Source organism: Manis pentadactyla, chromosome 10, assembly GCF_030020395.1.
Source record: "Manis pentadactyla isolate mManPen7 chromosome 10, mManPen7.hap1, whole genome shotgun sequence".
Lineage (NCBI taxonomy): Eukaryota > Metazoa > Chordata > Mammalia > Pholidota > Manidae > Manis > Manis pentadactyla.
This window is the reverse complement of record NC_080028.1, coordinates 31,583,332-31,598,214: the sequence shown is the minus strand read 5'-3', so window position 1 is coordinate 31,598,214 and position 14,883 is coordinate 31,583,332. Positions and strand designations below refer to the sequence as shown.

Below are 14,883 nucleotides of genomic sequence, written 5' to 3'. Positions count from 1 at the left end.
CCAAGGATCACGTGACTGGCGCATGCGTCCTCGACCCAAGGTCTTTCCTGGTCGCCTACTGGCTGTTACCTCGGTTACAGGCTGTCGCGAGGTCCATTCTGGAAGTGGACCGTTTAGTTATCACGGCTTGTCGGAAGCGTGTCACATAGCCTAGCCTTCGCGGAAGTTCGTCACGTAGCAGTTGCTCGCGCACAGCGGATGTTTGTCGCTGCTTAGGTGACGCTGAAAAGTGTTTGCAGCCTTCGCCGCTGCCTTCTGGTGGAAGCACTATGGAGGGAGAGAGAAAGAACAACAACAAACGATGGTATTTTACTCGAGAACAGCTGGAAAACAGCCCATCCCGTCGTTTGGGCCTGGACGCAGATAAAGAACTTTCATACCGCCAGCAGGCGGCCAATCTGCTCCAAGACATGGGGCAACGACTTAATGTGTATCCTTGCGGCCTAGGCCTTCAGCCTTGGAGTCAGTCCCGCCCTGCTCGGGCGTCCAGGCCTGAGGCTGTGTCAGGGTCGGAACCGGGGAGAGGGTGGGCAGGGGCTGGATGTCTAGGTGGGAGAGCCTACGACGGGGCGGGCTGAAATTCAGTGTTCGCGCCGGGGAAGCGAGGCAGAGTTAATTTCCCGCTCGTTCACCCGTGCCACCAGCCTTGCTGGGAATTCGTATCCCTCTCGGTTTAGCGGTTAAAACAGATCTTCCTAGTCCCTTTCGGTATGTTCTGATTTCCTGGTCTGGTAACTGAGATTCGGCTTCTCCGCTATGCCCTAGGGATTTCGTGGAGGTTTCCCTGTTGATGGCTGCTGCTTTCGCTTAGTGTGTAAAGAGTTTTTGAGAAATTCAGTTCCTGAGGATATTATAAAGGGTGGCCTGAAAGTAATGCGCCACCATTGTTCAAAATCTGTTCCTCTTATTTATTGGCTGTTCAAGAAACTTGTCACATTCTTCATTTTCTTGTCTGCAAAATGGGGTGGTATCTCTTGCGTTTGATTTCTGGGCCCACCATAGAGCTTCACGCTTAAATATTCAAAAAGTAGTTACCGTTTCAGTTTTATAGAATTTCAGAGGAAGGAAGGGTGTCAGTTTATAGATTTGTAGAAATGTACACCTACAGATCTAATGTTTTAAAAACCGGTTTAGGAAGTACTGGTTTTTAAGTTCCCCCGAGTGCTAATCTATTCGTTTTCGTCATATTTCAAAGATGAGGTAATTTAGTGACTTATTTTTAGTGATTTAGATTTTAATTTTAGTACTTTTTTTCCCTTCAGGTATTTTTGTTTGTCAGAAAATTGTCAAAAACATAATTAATTTTGTAGCAGAGAGAGTAGAGTTTTAGAACTCTTTCCAGTCTGGAAGTGAAAAATTATTCTTGAGTGCAACTTCCATTTAAATGTGTTACTGTTATTTGTCTTAAAGTTGTGCTGATCTGCAAGGTGTCCTCATTATTGCTGATACCCAGTTTGTTTCCCAAGCATCGAGTCAGTTAAGCCTTTTGTTAGAAGTTCAGTTTCAGTGCATCCTAGCTCTTTTCTTTTATGTGTTACTGTTATTAAGGTTGTTGTGGTCCTCGGACTGCTTCATCTCAGTACCCCACATTGTCTTCTGAGGTCTTTAGAAGTAAGGCATTAAATTTTCTTTCTTTCAGTGAGTGAATATCAAATTATTTCATGGTATTTCTGGTCCCAGGGATCACCATATGAGATGGCTTGGTTGTGAGTGAAGTGCAACTGAAAAGTTAATTGCTGGAGCTTAGAAGGTGAGGTAATAGTGAAGAATTACCTAGGGGCCAGATAAGGGAAAGGGTTGTAAATAATGTGAAGAGATACTACTGAGCTAATGGAGCACCTTTGCAGCATTTTCAGTAGGTAAGTAGTAGGTTTAGATCTTAGTTTTGTTTATATTCCTTCTTGATCCACACATGCTGAGAAGCTTGCTCATTTATTAACTCAGCAAATTTATATTGAATACCTGTTATGTGTAAGGCATTTTGCTAATGTCAGTTGGTGGTTAGTGATTTGGTGAAAGCAAGCCAACTTGCTCTTTAATTTGGAGAGAGATCTATGATTTTCACTTAGGAGCATCTGCTGTGCTTGGCTGCATGGTCCTTTTGGGAAGATGTAGGGGTTGTATTTTTGGGAGTTGTACAGCCTGTTTGTTTTGAGGCCTTAACTTGAACATTTTTAGTTCGCAGTTGACTATCAACACTGCGATAGTATACATGCATCGATTCTACATGATTCAGTCCTTTACACAGTTCCATCGAAATGTAAGTATGAGTTTTTTTTATATTGTGTAATTCTTTCATGGTTGATTCTAACTTCATATTTCTTTTGTGGCTGATCTTTGCTGCTGAACTGGAATTTGAAGTTTAGAATTTAGTGTTGACTGCTTTCGTTATGTGTCACACTGCTGTTATGAATCCAGTGTCTAGCAGTTGTTTGGTAGACTTAGTGTATCTTAGAGTAGGAGGATTCTCTAATAAAGAAATGAATTGTTGAACATTTAAACTTAACATTTTTGGGTTGGGAGCAACTAAACTTAATTTAAATGTAATTTTTGAAGTGGTAAATAATATGGTCATAAAGAAATGAGTGAATGTAAGTTATTTAGATTTTCTACAATTGGGTAAAATTCCAATCAGTGCCTGGTTGGAGAGGGAAGGGAAGGTATGTTATGTGATGACTGGGGGATGACATTTAAGACAGGAAAAATAAAACAATAGTAATAAAGGGATTTTTTTTTCTGGACAGAATTGTAAATAGTGCTATTTTCAGTTTTGCTCCCTGAAATGGTCCTATTTAACATTATTATAAGTGACTTGGAAGCAAGCATAGTGATATCTCAGTTGAAGGTAAGACTGTATTTGTTTAATTGAATCACAAGGTGGTAGAGGTAAACTTGATAAATACTTCATATGGATTTGTGACTCAAATACTTCTTTTTTATTAAAGGTTGTTCTGAGGAAGTGTTTAAGGCTTATCCTTACTTAGCCTGATGGGTTTGTGCTCTTTTTTTAATCCCATAGGAAGAGAATCTGTGAAGCTAGATATTACTCTTGTAAGATATTGGCAGACTCAGTATTGGGAGTAACTACACAGGAAACCCTTTGGATTTGTGGATTAAGTATTCCCGATTTTTCCTGATTATGCAGTCAGTTTGGCTTTCTTTTACCCATAGACCCTCTGCCTCCAGCTATGCCCTACCTCTGGTTACAAGCTGTCTTGCCAGTTGTGAAAGTTTTCTACATTTTTGCCCTTTTGTTATGTTAAAGATTTGAAATCCAGGATGAAATACTTGCCAAACCAATTTGTCCACTTTGTGTGTGTGTGTGTATGTGAGTGTGTATATATATATATATATATACTTTCCCTACTTTTACATTTTAAATTACATCTTTACTTATTTCCTGTGTAAGTTTAGCAAGGATAGAGATTCACTGTTCTGTGTATCCTCCAAAGCACTTTGAGTAAACTTGAATGAATGAATGAATGAATGATCTGTTAGTTCTCCAGTATGGAGATATCCTCTGTGAAATTCCTTACTGCATTTCTTTTACTCCTGGCTCTTGCCTTTTCCATCTTGATCCATTGAAATATTCTTACTAAGATTCAGGAGAAGTTCTGAGGTTTCCCCGATCACCAACAGTTACATTTATGTCATAATTGCTCTAGTTTCTTACATTGTTTAGTGACTGAGTTTGTTGTCTACTTGTGTATTGGTTTGAGCCCTCCCCACTCCAGTGCTTTCTATGTAAAACCCCTTAAATGTAGTAATACTATATTTTGAATTCCTCTTTTAAAGATTTGTGCCTCCCTATTTATAATTGAGATAATTCACATACAGTAAAATTCATCCTTTTAAAGTTGTATATTTCACTGGTTTTTAGTATATTTACAGAGTTGTGTAACCATTACCATGATCTAATTCCAGAATTAGATTTATAATTCTGAATGTAATTAACTTATATCACCCCAGAAAGAAACTTCTCATGCATTATTAGTCACTCCTATTCTCATCTTCTCCCAGCCCCTGGCAACCACTAATCTACTTTCAGTTTACTCTAAAAAATACATATATATAGTAAGTGCTATGATACAAACTTAAGGAATCTCAAATATAAAGCTGACTGTTTACATCTAGTAGCCTCTTGCATAAAGAGCTTTCATTGAGAGTTTGTTGAAGGATTGATTTTTGGAAGTGGATGTGGATTAATGGATAGGAGGAGGGGAGACTGTTTTAAATAGAGGAAAAAGCATAAGCAAGAGGTGATGAAGTTGAGGCAAAGAACTTGGTTGGAGACTTAGTTCTTATTTAAATCAACCTTGATCTAGAAATAAATAATAAATATGATTTATTTTCTTTTCATCCAGTCTGTGGCCCCAGCAGCCTTATTTCTAGCTGCTAAAATAGAAGAACAGCCAAAAAAGTTGGAAAACGTCATCAAGGTAGCACATACTTGTCTCCATCCACAGGAATCACTTCCTGATACTAGGAGTGAGGTAGGGGATTAATTATACATATCTGTTTTTCTTTTTTTATTTATATCCTAACTTAGTTTTGTAACTTTGATTTACTAAAGTCTGAATGGGAGCTGTTAAACTTTTAGTGTTTCTTTTTCTTTAACAAAAGCATCATAGAAATTTTATAACAAAAGTTAATTGTTTTTATTATAATAAAATTGGAAAATGCAGAAAAAACAAGAAAATACACCACTTATGTATAATTTGGACCACAGATATATAAGTGAACCATTATTATTTCCACCTGCTTTTCTGTGATTAGCTATGTATATATATATTTTGTATCTTTTTCCACTTACTATATCCCAAGTATTTTCCCATCTTGTTAATTCTCTACTTTATTTAAATGTTGAGATATTATTTCAATATGTACATAAATATATTTTAATCATCTATAAAGATAATTTCCAACTTTTCACTGTTAATATTATGAAGAACATTCTTATGGATAAATTTTGTTGTAGATTCTTTTAAGAAATGAGCCCAGTCATTTTTTTCTTTAACTTTTTAAGAAATTACAAAAGTTATATATTTACATTATAAAAGAATCCAAACACTTAAGAATCATTTAAAGTAAAACTTAAAGCTCATCTCCCCTCCTCTTAGGAGGACACTTTTGATTATGGCTCCGGTATATATTCTTCCAGACCTTTATCCTGTGCATGTACACATAGCTTTTTTCCTTCCATCCTCCTTTGACTTTATTAAAGAAGAGAAACTCTTTTGGCTTTAGAAGTCAGTGATTGGGGAGTGATGAGCTGTGAGAAATTGAGAGGTTTGACTATTGTCATTGCTTGGAGAAAAAATTAAGTATTTCTGTTACTAGATGATTTAGGTCACTTACAATGGATACATAAATTATGATAAATATTTATCAAATAGATAAATGTAATTGTGTGTTCTAAACATATTGGACAAACTTTTTTTGGATATTAGCCCCTAATTATGTGAATTGTTTTGCATTGCCATGTCTTCATTTTCTCTTTGGGCTATATCAGTGTCTCTTGTTGAAAGAGTTATTGCTCTGAACTTTTATTTAAGTTTTAACTAGTAAATGGCATAGGTCCATAGAACTGACCAAATAAAACAAAGTTTTATGTTAAGACAGTAAAACAAAAAGTCATCCTCACTTTTTTTTCTTCTGTAAAGTATATTTATATAACTTCTCATCTGAGTCTTAATTCCTTATGAGGTGGGGAATCTTAGGAGAGGAGATTTTCTTCATTTAATGCCAAAGGAGAACTAGCAAAGTTTAAGTCCTTATTAAACTTATTTGAGACCATAAAGTTAAGTAGAAAATTAACCAAAACATAGATCTCTTAACTTTTGACCCAAGTCTTACTCTTCTAGACTTCTTGACCAGTGTTGCCTGGTAGAAATATAATAGGAGTCACATGTGTAGTTTAAAATTTCAAACTTTTCATTAAAATTAATTTGAAACCTTCATGTAAAAAAAGTGAAATTAATTTTAATATTATATTTTATATATTTTGGTTAACACCAAGTATTGTTATTTTGGCATATAGCCAATACTAAAACATTATTAATGATGTAGTTTACATTGTCATCATTTTTTAAAAATTAAATCTGCAAATTCCAGTGTGTATTCTATACTCACAGCACATTTCAGTTTAGTGTAGCTACATTTCAAGCGCTCAATAGCCATGTGTAGATAGAGGCTACAGTATTGGTAGGTATAAATCTGAGTGATTTTTTTTTTTGTTGATTCCCTTTTCCTTTGAACTCTTTTATTAATTTTTAGAAATCTAGCATTACCCCAAAGAGGAAGATTTACCAGGACTCAAAAATTTGTGATTGCTTACAGTGTTGCAAATGTATTTTGATGATGTTGAAAAAATGTATTTTTAATTTTTTTGTGTCTGTATCACATGTTAGTCTGAACATGAACCAAATCTTTGGTGCTTTTTCTGTAGCTGTTTATGAATAAAGTGTTATTTCTCAGTATACCACTTTCTTTGATTTTTTTCTTTTAAAAGGAAAATTTGTACTACCTAGTCATAAGAATTCTATTTCAGTTCTTATTCCACCTCCTAACTCTATCCCTGCCTTTTGTTGCTTTGGTTTCTCTGCGAGGGATTGTTAGAATTGTATACATTTTATATATTGTGTATCTGTCTTCTCATCTGCAGGCCTACCTGCAACAAGTTCAAGATCTAGTGATAATAGAAAGCATAATTCTACAGACTTTAGGTAAGATTATTTTCCTTTAAAACACTAAAAAAAAAGTATGTAATATAATAACTTTAAAATTTGCAAAATAGGAAACAGGAAGAAAATTTTTTGTGAAGGTGTTTGCAAATTATGAAGGTTGTAGAGCTTAGAGGTTAACCCTGGCCTATACCACAAAAAGAATGCACTTGTAGCTGACCTTTGAAATTGCACATTATTAATAGTTTTTTTTTTCATTCTAAAGTTCATGATTTGCTTTTAAGGTTTTACGATTTTTAACTTCTGATAAATAATGGCAGAAACTAAACTTTTTTCCTCCAGGGATTTTTATGACCAGTTTGTCATTATATTTTATAACAGCATTTGTTTTTAAAATTGGAAGTCAGTGTTTAGAAAGTAGAGTGGAAATGGGAGAATAAAAGCTATAGTGGTTGATTGGCAACCCTGATGATGTTTTATTATTATCTTTTTAATCAGAGAGACTGCCTTTAAAAGATTAGCAAATATGGAAAAGAAAGTTATTTTTTTAAAATTTCTTTTGGGCTATCATTTTTCTCTTCTTTAGGTAGGGGAGATTTTCATGACTTAAGTTGGAAAGTTACTGGTACAGCTGTATTTTATTGCGTACAGAAAGAGTTCTTCAAAGTTTCTCTCTGAAATTAAGTTCTGCTAATTAACTTTCTACTTTAAATTATCTTCAAGGTAACCATATTTTGGGGACAATGATGTCTTTCTGGTAGAATAAATTTTTATTAATATTTTAATGTAGAAACCAGTAAAATCTAATTTGCAGGAGTCATTATACTTTCAGAATAATTAGCATCATACAAATACCTCAACTGAATTTCTTGTATGTAAAAATTGTATTTACATATGCAAAAAAGAGAAATTTAAGAAAAATTTTATTGATACACTATTCTTCCTCAAGTCATTTTAGTAAAGACCATTTGGGGTTGGATAAACATCAGTACTGATTGTAATTAAGATGATGAAAAGAAACAAAACTAAGGTAAGAGAAGACTAGGTTTTAAAATGTTTTCTCAAGATCAGGCTTTAAAAGTTACCACTTGAGTGACTGCTTCTTCTAGCCTTAAATTCTATTGTCCCTAGAATTTTGTGATAGAAATTATTGGTTCTTCTGGGGTCTTGAGACTGCATGAGCTTTTTTATCTTAGTGGTATCTTCTAGCTCAAAATAGAAGCATCTTGGAGGTAATGTGTCTTAGAGAAGAGCATGTTGCATACTTTGTTGTGACCCTTTTAGTCTCTGAACAGCAATTTTGGGAGAGGAAAATGAGGGAGGCCTTTAATGATGACTCAGAGAAAAAGAAGTATAAAATGTCTCAAATATCTCTAGCAAAATTTTTAATCAGGTACTTTTTTTTTTAGGCTTTGAACTAACAATTGATCACCCACATACATATGTGGTGAAGTGTACTCAACTTGTTCGAGGTAAGAAATCCCAGCTTGATATGGCTGTCTTAAATTGTTTTATCATTTAGAGGCTATGATTTGAGGTCGAAAAATATATAACATAGCTGCTTTGGTCAAAAGTTAAATTGAAAGGCCTACTTGGCTTAAATCAGAATGAGTGGGTTTCCTGTTGGTTCTTATAATTATATGTTTTTAGGTGCTCTCTTGTTAAAGAAAACATCTTGAGGATGTTTGTCAAAGCTGGGGATACATTTTGAAAAGTCACCAAATCATGAATGTTGCAGTTTTAAGGATGTCTTTGGAATGGGTGATCTTAATTTACAGGCCATCCAGAGGATCATCTAGAATTTATTTGTACTTATTTCCATGATTAACAATCCCTTGGCAGAACCTTCTTTTTATTCTAATTTTATCTTAGTAGCTATAATTGCATGAAAACTGTTCCTTTATTTAAATAGTAGTATCAAGAATATCTAGCTACCTTTGTGTATTTAAGTGCCTTTTATAGTTTTGTAGACCAAAATGATAATTGGCCTTATTTTATATTTTGCTAATGTGTGTTTCATCTGAAAATTCCCAAAGTTTTCCCAAGTTCTTTATATTTTTAAAGCATTAAAAGGTTTACATTGAATGAGGAGGATAGGGTTAAATAAGATGGGTGTATGGTGATATTGAAAAGACTAAATTTTAAGGAGAATTAAGGTTTGCTGTGTCACCCAGCGCAGGTTTTTTTGAAGGAGGAATGTGATTATTTTTCATTGTAATACAGTAAATAATTTGTTATTTGATGATTTAGGGTTTAAGTCACAGACTGCTCAATTAAAAACTTGTCTTTTTATTTATTTTTTTAAAGCACAAATCACTTTTCCCAAATATGTCAAGGTCTCCTGAGCTCTGATCTTGGCCTCCAAATTAGATCATCCCCCAGTTCAGTATTTCTCAGTGAACCCTTGCAATGGGATTTTTGGGTTACCTGTTAAAAATGCTTGTGTCTTCCAAACATACTGAGTCAAACTCTAGGGAGGTTGTCCAGGAGTTGCATTTTAAATAAGTACCCTAGGTACTTGGTGTGCAGAAGAAATCGTAAGTCCCTAAGTCTGGAAGCAGCATAATTATTAATATTATAATTAAATTATAATTTGTCTCCTTTGGTGGAATATAAACATCAAGTGGTCCCTCATTCACTATATTCTTTATTTTGCAGATATTAAGTGTTTACTAAATAATTGTTGTGAATGAATGGAAATAATTACTTCCTCACCCCCTTTTTTTTTTTTAGCAAGCAAGGACTTGGCACAGACTTCTTACTTCATGGCAACCAACAGGTTTTATTTCAATTTTTTTTCCCTTCTATTTTTGGGATAGGAGTTTATGGTGGGTTGAACTTGCTACTCTTTGATAGGTATATGAAAAATGTTAGATCTGGCACTTAGTGAACCAAAACCCAAGACGCGACATGGCTCTTTAACACAGTGTATTAGAGACAACTCTCTGGTGAATATTGGTTTTTCTGCACAATTTTCATGTTGTACCTATGGTGCTTTTTAATTTGCTAAGATGATGTGATTAAGTACTACTGATTGTTTGATAGCTTACTCAATTCTGCATGTGTTACTTTGCTTTAAAATATCCAAGAGCATAATTCTGAAAGTTTGGATAAACTTGGGGTTCATTGACAGTGACTGAAAATTTAATTTGGAGGATTCAGCAATAATTAGGATATTTAAAAGACTCCTTTTTCTTCCCTTACTCCCAGATAAGTGGGCATATACATATGTGTGAAAGAGTTGTAATACTTCCTTCCCTTTAAAAAATTTTTTTATTATGTATTTGTATTACCAAATAACTTGCTCATTCGCATCTCCAATTTATTGGTTGTTCATGGAAACCAAAGATACTCCTGATGACTGTCAGGGCTTAGAAGTTCATTTTTGTAGCCTGATTTTGAAATACACCATTTGTTATACATATTCCCACTTAAGAGAGTGATTGTCTATTCATTCATTATTTTAAGTAGACCAGAACTGTGATTGGCAAGAGACAAAATAATTTTAAGGGGATTTTCTGAAGTATTTGATTTAGGGACTATACACACCAAAAATCTTACAATTTTCCTTAATTTCTGAGCTTACTTTTAGAATAATAAAAAACAAATGGAGCACACAGTCTGTTTTGTTTTGTTTTTTTATATTTTTGGGTATTTTTGTTTATCAGTGTGTGGAATGAGTGACGTGTAGTCAGAAAATTTGGAAATGTTGTTACCTGCTCAGGTGGTGAATGAAAATTACAAAAGTGCTGGATCTGAGAGAGCAGTAGATATTTCTTCACCCTTCTTGCTCTGGTGGTTTTGTTTATTTATTTTTTCCCTTCCCTTTTAAAACAAGGAGAATTTTAACTTTGGGTTCAGAATTGATAGCTTCTGACACTCTCTTGTTTCCTTCCCTCTGATTCAGCCTACATTTGACCACATTTAGCCTGCAGTACACACCTCCTGTGGTGGCCTGTGTTTGCATTCATCTGGCTTGCAAGTGGTCCAACTGGGAGATCCCAGTCTCAACTGATGGGAAGCACTGGTGGGAGTATGTTGATGCCACTGTGACCTTGGAACTTTTAGATGGTAAGTTTTAGAGTAAGGGACTTTGAAATCAAACACTTGCTCTTAATCTGTCACAAAGCTGGCCAAAAGTGACTTCAGATGAAAGTAGTTGAGGCTATTCTTTTTTTTTTTCTTACTTTGGTATCTTTAATATATACTATTACATGAGCAACATTGTGGTCACTAGATTCCCCTCTTTATCAAATCCCCACTACATACCCCAATACAGTCACTGTCCATCAGCATAGTAAGATGCCGTAGAGTCTCTACTTGTCTTCTCTGTGCTATACTGCCTTCCCTGTGCCCACCCCTTTAATTATGTGTGCTAATTATAGTGCCCCTTATTCCCCTTATCCCTCCCTTCCCACCCATCCTCCCCAATCCCTTTCCCTTTGGTAACTGTTAGTCCATTCTTGGGTTCTGTGAGTCTGCTGCTGTTTTGTTCCTTCAGTTTTTTCTTTGTTCTTATGAGGCTATTCTTGTTTGATTGCTTCTGCCTCTCTGAGTTTTTCTTATATATTCTGTTTCATTTGTAGAACTGACACATGAATTTCTACAAATTCTGGAGAAAACCCCCAACAGACTCAAACGAATTCGGAATTGGAGGGTAAGAATTATTGCTGTCATCTTGTGGAATAAAACCATTTTCTTTTGACCACACAGTATTCACAGTGTTCCAGAATTGGTATGTTCCCTAGGTTTGGAATTTCCCTTTTTATAATTATGCAGTAACCAGGACTTCAACTTCATAGCTTGGTTACTGGTCCAGAAATTAATAGCTGTAGCAGGATTGGTTTTGGGTTGTGTAACTCTTGTGATAGTAGTCATTTGTTCAGCAACATGAGTTGAATATTTTCTTTGTGGAGACTGTTAGGGAAAAAATGTGACTAACTGAGTCAGTGAGTGTTAGTTTCTGGTAGAGGAAAGAGAATTACAGACTTAGAGCTGGTATCATATGTCTTTGACATTACCTGCTTTTTTTTTTTTTAAGGTATCATTGATGAACAATCTTATGAAGGTTTCACATGAGCAACATTGTCGTTTCAACATTCACCCATATTATCAAGTTCTCCCCCACACCTCATTGCAGTCACTATCCATAAGCGTAGTAAGATGTTATAGAGTCATTACTTATGTTCCCATGCTATACTGTCTTCCCTGTGACCTACCTATATTATATTATATTATATGACATTACCTGCTTTTTAAATGGAGTTTAGAATTTTGTTTTTGTATACAGGCTACAGTTGTATTTCAAATGTTTTTCAGTCTTACTTAGAGATAATTGAATCATTCCTTTTTCCCACCTGAGTGAGAAAGTTTGTTTAAAGTTTGTTCCCTGTATTTCTCTGAAATCAGATTGATAAGTTTAATTTCATTCTCCTGAGTTCAGTGAGTTGCAGAAATGAATTTGCCTAATGTTCAAAAGTGGCTTATGAGCATATTGGTTGTCTTTTACTTTTAAAATCTCACCAGAATTTCTAGAATTTGCTTTGGACTAACTGCAGTCATTAGAAGTCATAAGAAGGCATAGATATTCATGAATGAATTTTAGATGTGCACAAATTCATTTTTTATTGCCTGGTAGCATTGGTATAGATTGCTGTAACTATTTTTTTTTTTTTTATAAAACACAACATAAAATTTACCCTTTTAGCAAATTTTAAGTATAAAATACTATATTGATAGCTATAGGCACTATGCTGTGGGTCTTATTCATCTTGTATAACTTAAATTTTGTACCCTTTGATTAATATGTGCTCCTTTCCCCCTCCCCGCAGTCCCTGGCTGCCACTTTTCTACTCTCCTCTTACGAGTTTGACTAGTTTAGGTTCCTCACACAAGTGAAATCATGCAGTATTTATCTTTGTGTGTCTGGCTTATTTCAGTCAGCAAAAGGTCTTCCGGGTTCATTCACGTTGTTGCAAATGGCAGGATTTCTTTTTTTTTAAAAACTGTGGTAAAGTACATAATGTAAAACTTACCATCTTAACCATTTTTAGGTGTACAGTTCAGTGTTATTAAATACATTCATGTTGTCATGTAATCATCATTATCATCCACCTGTAACATCTTGTAAACAGTAACTTCCCATTTCCCTAGTGCCCGGCAACTACAGTTGTACTTTCTGTCATAAGGATTTGACTATTCTAAGTGCCTCACATAAGTGGAATTATGCAATATTTGGTTTTATGTGTCTGGCTTATTTCACCTAGCATAATGTCCTCAAGGTTAATCTATGTTGTAGCATATTGTAGAATTTTGTTTCTTTTAAAGGCTGAATAGTATTTTGTTGCTTGGATGTGCCACATTTTGCTTATCCATTCGTCTTTTGATGGACATCTGAGTTGCTTCTATGTTTTAGCTATTGTGAACAATGCTGTGAACATGGGTACAAATGTCTTTTCAAGACCCTGCTTTTAGTTCTTTTGGGTATATATTCAGAAGTTGAATTGTTGGATTATATGGTAGTTTTATTTTTAAGTTTTTAAGGAACTGCCAGTGTTTTCTACAGCAACTGAACCATTTTACATTCCCACCAATGGTACATAAGGTTTCCATTTTCTTTACATCTTGACCACCCTTTTTTTTTCTTTTTTTGATAGTAGCAATCCTAGTTGGTGTGAAGTGGTATCTCATTGTAGTTCTGATTTGTTTTTCTCTAATGATTAATGATGTTATGCATTGTCTTCTGTGCTTATTAGCCATTTGTGTGTCTTTGGAGAAATGTCTATTTAAGTCCTCTGCCCATTTTTCTATTGGATTTTTGTTGAGTTTTAGGCATTCTCTCTATATTCTGGAATTGAATCCCTTATCATTTATATAATTTGCAAATTTTTTCTCCCATTCTGTGGGTTACCTTTTTTACTCTGTTGATAGTGTCTTCTGATGCACAAAGTTTAAAAATTTTAATAAAGCCCAAATTTTCCATTTTTTTCTTTTGTTACCTGTGCCATTGGTGTCATATCCAAGATACTGCCAATCCGGTGTCATGAAACTTTTATCCTAGGTTTTTTTCTAGAGTTTTATTGTTTTAGGTCTTAACATTTATTCATTTTGAATTAATTTTTGTGTGTTAGGTAAGGGTCCAACTTCATTGTTTTGCATGTGAATATCCAGTATTCCTAGCACCATTTGTTGAAGAGATTGACCTTTTTTCCCTTTGAATGGTCTTGGCACCCTTGTCAGGAATCATTTGACCATATATGGGAGAGTTTATTTCTGGGCTCTCTATTGTTTCATTTGTCTATATGTGTCTTATGCCAGTACCACACTGTTTTGATTACTGTAACATATTAGTAAGTTTTGGAATCAAGAAGTGTGAATTCTCCAGTTTTGTTCTTCGTTTTCAAGATTGGTTTGGCTGTATGGGGGCTCTTGAGATTCCATATGAATTTTAGGTTTGGTTTTTCTGTTTATGCAAAAAACATCATTGGGATTTTGATAGGTGTTGCACTGAATCTGTAAATTGCTTTGGGTAATAAGCACATTTTAATAATATTAAGCCTTCAAATCCAGAACATGGGATGAATTTATGTTGTATTTAATTTCTTTTAGCAGTGTTTTGCAGTTTTCATGGTGCACGTTTTTCACCTCCTTGGTTAATTCCTAATTACTTTATTCTTTTATATCTTTTTATTTTTTATTTTGGTATCATTAATCTACAGTTACATGACGAACATTATGTTTACTAGACTCCCCCCTTCACCAAGTCCCACTGACAAACCCCATTACAGTCACTGTCCATCAGCATAGTAAGATGCTGTAGACTCACTACTTGTCTTCTCTGTGTTTTGCACAGCCCTCCCTGTGCCTCCCCCCACATTATACATGCCAATCTTAATGGCCCTTTTCTTCCCCCGCTCTCCTTATCCCTCCCTTCCCACCCATCCTCCCCAGTCCCTTTCCCTTTGGTAACTGTTAGTCCATTCTTGGGTTCTGTGATTCTGCTGCTGTTTTGTTCCTTCAGTTTTTCTTTCTTCTTATACTCCACATATGAGTGAAATCATTTGGTACTTGTCTTTCTCCATCTGGCTTATTTCACTGAGCATAATACCCTCTAGCTCCATCCATGTTGTTGCAAATGGTAGGATTTGTTTTCTTCTTATGACTGAATCATATTCCATTGTGTATATGTACCACATCTTCT

The 14,883-nt window shown here is 34.9% G+C and overlaps 1 protein-coding gene across 1 annotated transcript in view; it reads left to right on the top strand.

Annotated features, from left to right (window-relative positions):
- The first annotated feature begins 127 nt into the window (after positions 1–127).
- CCNT1 (cyclin T1) overlaps positions 128–14,883 on the top strand; it is a 30,641-nt gene continuing 15,885 nt past the window's right edge. Inside the window, exons 1-8 of the mRNA XM_036891808.2 lie at positions 128–430; positions 2,179–2,260; positions 4,365–4,493; positions 6,665–6,725; positions 8,093–8,155; positions 9,417–9,462; positions 10,591–10,754; positions 11,270–11,340. Of these exons, the coding sequence (XP_036747703.2) occupies positions 270–430; positions 2,179–2,260; positions 4,365–4,493; positions 6,665–6,725; positions 8,093–8,155; positions 9,417–9,462; positions 10,591–10,754; positions 11,270–11,340 (777 nt within the window). The 5' untranslated portion in view covers positions 128–269. The remainder of the gene's footprint in view (positions 431–2,178; positions 2,261–4,364; positions 4,494–6,664; positions 6,726–8,092; positions 8,156–9,416; positions 9,463–10,590; positions 10,755–11,269; positions 11,341–14,883) is intronic.